The sequence below is a fragment of the Cucumis melo genome, chromosome 5, assembly GCF_025177605.1.
Source record: "Cucumis melo cultivar AY chromosome 5, USDA_Cmelo_AY_1.0, whole genome shotgun sequence".
In the NCBI taxonomy this organism is placed as follows: Eukaryota; Viridiplantae; Streptophyta; class Magnoliopsida; order Cucurbitales; family Cucurbitaceae; genus Cucumis; species Cucumis melo.
The window spans coordinates 13,545,307-13,551,292 of record NC_066861.1 but is presented as its reverse complement, the minus strand read 5'-3'; the positions used below and the strand labels follow the sequence as shown (position 1 = coordinate 13,551,292).

Sequence of the window (5,986 nt, the reverse complement as noted above, 5' to 3'; positions counted from 1 at the left end):
TATATTTATTTATTTATTTATTTTAAGTTTTAACTAGATAATTCAGTATATAATATATTAAAAATTTATTACACCATTAAAATATATGAAAAAATAGTAATAAAATTTTACAAATATTTAATACAAATAATTCAGTCACCATGCACCAAATGATTTAGCATGTGAACCAAATACTTCTAGTATCATTATTCACCTTAATGAGTGTCTTTTTAAAAACGAAGAAATAAGAATTATATATAGGAATCTTTTTAAAAATATAACAAAGCGTCAAATATTTACATTGTATATAACAATTCCGAAAACGAAAAAAGCCCACAAGGCCACAATAGAAAATATCAAAACTGCCCGTAAACCACGCCCGTAATATATTTTGTACATGAACGTTTAGATTTGGCTATTGTTCAGTACAAGATCGTTTAGATTTGGCTTCCAAATCTAAATGATTTATTATTTCAATTATATCGTTTAATTTGGCTACATGATCGTTTAGATTTTGTTACACGATTGATCATTTAGATTTGGGTAACCAAATCTAAATGATTTTTTTAAAATTTGGTACACGATCGTTTAGATTTGTTTACACGATCGTTTACTTTTTCAAGATTCTTTAGTACACGATCATTTAGATTTGACTAAACGATATTTTTAAATTCTTTTGGTACGCGATCGTTTTTTTTTTTTTTTACATGATCATTTAGATTTGGCTACTTCAATCTAAACGATTTTTTTCAAGATTTTTTATACACAACTGTTTAGATTTGTTTACACGATCGTTTAGATTTGACTAAACGATTTTTTAAAAATTCTTTTGGTACACGATCGTTTAGATTTGGTTACTCCAATCTAAACAATTTTTTTAAGATTCTTTATACACGATATTTTAGATTTGGTTACAACATTAAAAAAAAAAAGAAAAGGAAAAAAAGAAATACGATGGAAAGAAATCAGATTTGGTTACGCAAATCTAAACGAAGTAAAAAACAAAAAAGAAGAAAAGAAGAAAGATAATAGAAAGAAATCATAGCAAAAAAAAAAAAGAGGAAAGGAAGAAAGTCAATAGGAAGAAATTGCAGCGAGAAGGAGAAAAAAGACGAAAGAAAAAACCTAAAATATTTATTAAAAAAATGACTAATTTCATAAGACTTGTTATACGAATAGTAAATATTTTAGTAATTTGTTATATTTACGAAAGTTAAGCATATATATTATCAACAAGTTTGTTTTTTTTTTTAAAAAAAAAGGAAATGAGATTTTATTACATTTGTTTTTGGTTGATTGTTGATGATAAAGTGTAAATAAAAAGAGTTAAATTTTTAAGAGCGTGAAGCCACAGTAACTTTCAATCCATTGGCCATTGAGAGAATAGTCATCATTCTGTAGTTGACTCTATGCCCACTCACCAAACTAAATTTGTAGAATCTGCATAAAATGGCAAGAGTCATTTTCATTTGTAGATATGCCGAGTCTTTCCCCATGCAGATCCTTGGTCCGGCCTACAATAACATGTAAAAACTTCTAATTTCCATGTTTATTTTAATTTGACTAGAGAAAAAATTATTTTAAATAATAATATTACTATTTTTAAAATTAAACAATTGAAATGTTAAATGAAACGGACTCTCTTTTTACTGTTCCAATGATAACATATAAATAAAGAAAAGACAAGTGACCTGAAAAGCTGTAAACTTGAATGGAGATTCATTGTGGAAAATGCCTTGTTTGAGCCATCTTTCAGGGTTAAAAGAAGTTGCATCAGGACCCCAATTGTATTCCATTCTTCCCATTGAATAAGGAACATATGTCACCATTCCTCCAGCTCTTACCTTTGTCCCATCTGGCAATATATCATCCTCCAAAATTCCCTTTGGGTCCTATCGGATCATGCAGATAATTGCAATGCATTGATAACAATTATAAGATTAATAACTAAGTGTATGACAACATTTTTAAAAAATTGCAAATGTAACAAAATCCATAATTCATAAAGCTTTTATCACTAGTAGAAATAGATTCTATCATTGATAAGACGCCTATCGATACAATCCAGTTGTAAATATTGTTATAATTAACCATTCTAGATTATCTTCTACATTAAGTTATACAGGATATACTTTAGGTTTGATTGCGATATCTGTAAGCTTGCCACCGACCTTAAATTAGAACTCAACAAAAACTGATGAAGATAGATGAATTATTTAAGGAGTAGTAATATATAATTTAGTACCTGGGGGACTGCAGGGTAAAGACGAAGTGTCTCAGTAATGATAGCATGCAAATAATGTAATCGAGCAAGAGAATCATAATTGAGGAGTTGTGAAAATTGTATAACTCTTCTCTCAAAGGATTGAATATCATTTGGTTGGTATTGAAGCAATGAAATGCTATGTTCTTTGGCTCTTTCTTCTTCAAAACTTTTGAGCTCCGAGTAAAGTTTTTGGGAGACATCTGAATGAGTCATTAACATATAAATACTCCATGAAAGAGTTGCGGCTGTTGTGTCACGTCCGGCAATCACGAAGTTTAGAACAACGTCTCTTAAGCTTTTGTCTGTGAATTTGTTGTTAGGGTCTTCCCCTAACTCAATAAATCTTGACAATATGTCATGTTTTATCTGTGATCATCACATACCATAAACAATTGAATTCCACTTTATATTTAATTTTCAATTAAATTTTTATTAAAAAATAATATGTTTTTTAAAACACTGAAAAATAATATGTCATAAATTTATTAAACACAAAATTAAAAGTTCTTATTACATCTTCGACATTATTAAAAGTTAAAGATCTTTTATTTTGAAGTTGAAAGTTGGGAAACATTATCTAACAAAATTATTTAATGTTCATTGCGAAGAAAATTGTATTAAAAAGTTCAAAAACAATCGATTGTTTTTAAGTTTTTTTGGTACAATTTTGTCTAGGATGAATATTTTTTTCAAACACTTCAAATCTCTTGTTACATTTGACCGTGTGTGATTTTTAATTTTGGATAGATGAAAAAGATTGAGTAAATAATATCTAGAAAAAATTATATAAATGTCAATATTTCACCAAAAAAGTTAAAAAGAATCCATAGTTAAGATATAGGTCGAAAAGGGTATACTTTTTTATACAAAATTAAATTGATGCTAGTTATGAAGAATGAAACTGAAAAAAGAATTATTAGTTTTGACAATTTTCCAAAGTTAAAATATTAAAATAGACGAAAAATGAAGTTAATAAAGTGAAGGGCAATGAGTAGGGAGTATTATGGCGAAGGACCTTATTATTGGGTTCTGTGGGCGTAGTTTGAGCTTCTTGGATCTCTTTTTTCCTTGTGGCAATGACAGAATAAGTGAAATCATCAATGATTTTGATGGATTTATCAAGAAGAGCTTCAGATCCCAGATTCAGAAACCTTTTAATTTTCCATAAAGGATCAATGAAGCGAAGGGTAACGATCATATTGGCTGTATCAAAGGCCTTAGCAAACTTATTTTCTGGCAAATTGGGAGCCAATGATCCAATTTCAACACCAAAGCCAACCTTGCATATGGAATCTAAAGTCATCCTCGTCAACAATTCCTACGTTTAAAAATTAATAATATTTATTTACTGTAATAAAAATAAGAATAAATAAAAGGTTTGATGAATAAAGTCACCTGCATGTCAAGTTGTTGGTTCAGTAAAGAGGCACGTGTTAAAATAGTTGATAGCTTGAGACTATAGTCTCTAAAAACTAAGGTACTGAAATCCCTCAAATTCTTAGATGCAAATTCGAAGCTAGCAGTTTTCCTTTGTTTCCTCCATAACTCTCCATCTACGTTGAAGATCCCATCTCCAAGAAGCACTTCCATGTACGAATGATATACATCACCCTAATTCAATAATATTAATGAATTAATTACTACTCATACTTTTTCTTAGAAGGAAAAAAAAAAAAAAAAGGTAAACTAATAATAAGATGAATTATAAGGCAATTGTACTTGTACCTTTGGATAATTAGCAAAGTTGGTCTTGAGAATATGTTGAACATTGGCAGGGTCGGCAATATAAGTATAAGTAGTGAAAGGCATGGGAACCACAACAGTTTTGTAGAGATTAAGGTAACCCAAAATCCAATCATGCATTCTGTGGTAATTTACAAACTGTTCTATTGCTGCTCCTACGATTGGCCATGTTTTTGGACCCCTCCTCATCTTCTTCCTTTCGTTCCATCTATGAACAATAATTATCCAACATGTAACTATTGTTATCACTCCCAACACCAACACTACTACTACACTTCTTCTTAAATTACTTGATCTCATGTGCCATTCTTCTTCTGAATTAGCTCTATTATTATTATTACACCACTCCAATAAACTAATTCCCATTTCTTAATTTTACCAATAGCTTCCAAAACAAACTCTATCATGACACCTCTTTATATAATATTATTAACACTTGGAATTAGCTATTGCATTTCCAAACAACAATCTTTATATGCTTCATTACTTAAAAGTAACATCTCTTTTGTGTGTTTAACCTAACCATTTCTATTGTTTACCCAATACCACACATTCACCTACCTTCTACCACTCCTTTATATTTATGATTAATTAATTACCCGGTTTATACTGCTCTAAATATGTCTACATGCTTCTTAATATTGGAGATGTTCGGCCAAAGTCTTATCATGCATGTATAAGTCTATTTATGTCCAAAATGGACAATAATATTATATCAAATTAATAAGTTTGATGTTTCATATTTCATAAAAGAAATTTGGAAAAAAATAGTTGATTTGGAAAATTTTTTATTCATTTTCTGTGTGGACCCTGTAACTCGTATGAGCATGCAATAATGCTCCTAATTAGTTCTTTTTTATTTAATTGGATGAATATTGTAGTTTTTAGAAGTAATTAGGGGAAAATGGTACCTTAATTTCAAATCATTTAAGAAAATGAGGTAGTATTTTTGTTCTTATTTGGGGTAGTACTTTAGTTATTTTGTTTGTTACTCGCTATAAAACATATGCAATGCATGTAGCTAAAAATATTTGAAACATCTAATATATATATATAATCTCACAACAATATAAAATGAGTTGCAAGTTTTCTTAGGATATTGGAACACTTTGAATATAAATTTTAATTTGATGATAACTGGTCTTTGCAAGTTTTTGTGGTTTAAAAGAATTTATTTTCCTCCAATAGAAATAACAAACTCTTTTCAACGTATCAAATTTTATTAGATAGTGCACTATTGTTGTCATGGCTTGGGTTAGCTCTCCTACCACAATGAATAAAAAATGTTAAATTCAAATACATAAAAACTTAAATAAGATCATCAAAGATTTTGATAAAAATAGAAATTTAGTTGAATATCTAACTAAAAATAATAAATTTCCAATTGGGAGAAAATCCACTTGAAAATTTGAAACTTAAAAAGTTTAATATAGGATGTGACTTTGCAATTGTTACATTTACACAAAAAAAAATGAAAAAAATAATTACTTTTAAGAAACTAATCTTCGTGCTTCCTTGTAAATCAACCTGCTTTTATCACTTATACTACTTAGTAATATAAGTAGTATTAATTGGTTTAATATAAGTTTCATTTTGATTGGTCATTTACAAGGTGACAGTAAAATTATGAACATATCATGCAACACCTCATTAAGCACTAACACTTAGTGGACTTTAGTGGATTTGGTGTCAACATCTCATGCAACCACACAACTCACTAGAATTAGTGGAAATGTTAAACAAAATGTTAGATTTTTTAACTAACTTTAGTCAACGGTGAAAGAAGAGCCTATTGATTTATCAGATGATCCACCTCAATTGCGATCACATGCTCCAACTATCTTGTTTGTTCAAGTGGCCTCGCATAAGGATTGAATCATATTGTAATGTGCACTCAGTATTCTTTGGAGGCTTGAGTCACTATATAAATTTGCTTTTTATGTCCATTAACTTATAAATAGTAAATGTAAATAATTGATCATTATCAATAAAGTGTTC

The 5,986-nt window shown here is 28.9% G+C and overlaps 1 protein-coding gene across 1 annotated transcript; it reads right to left on the bottom strand.

Annotated features, from left to right (window-relative positions):
* Positions 1-1,097: 1,097 nt before the first annotated feature.
* On the bottom strand, positions 1,098-4,420 carry LOC103485770 (cytochrome P450 704B1). Its single transcript, XM_008443476.3, has 6 exons — positions 3,971-4,420; positions 3,641-3,856; positions 3,261-3,563; positions 2,225-2,611; positions 1,671-1,871; positions 1,098-1,493 (listed from the first exon to the last, which is right to left on the bottom strand). The coding sequence occupies exons 1-6, from the start codon at positions 4,352-4,354 to the stop codon at positions 1,314-1,316; spliced, it is 1,671 nt and encodes a 556-aa protein (XP_008441698.1). The 5' UTR covers positions 4,355-4,420; the 3' UTR covers positions 1,098-1,313.
* Positions 4,421-5,986: the final 1,566 nt, after the last annotated feature.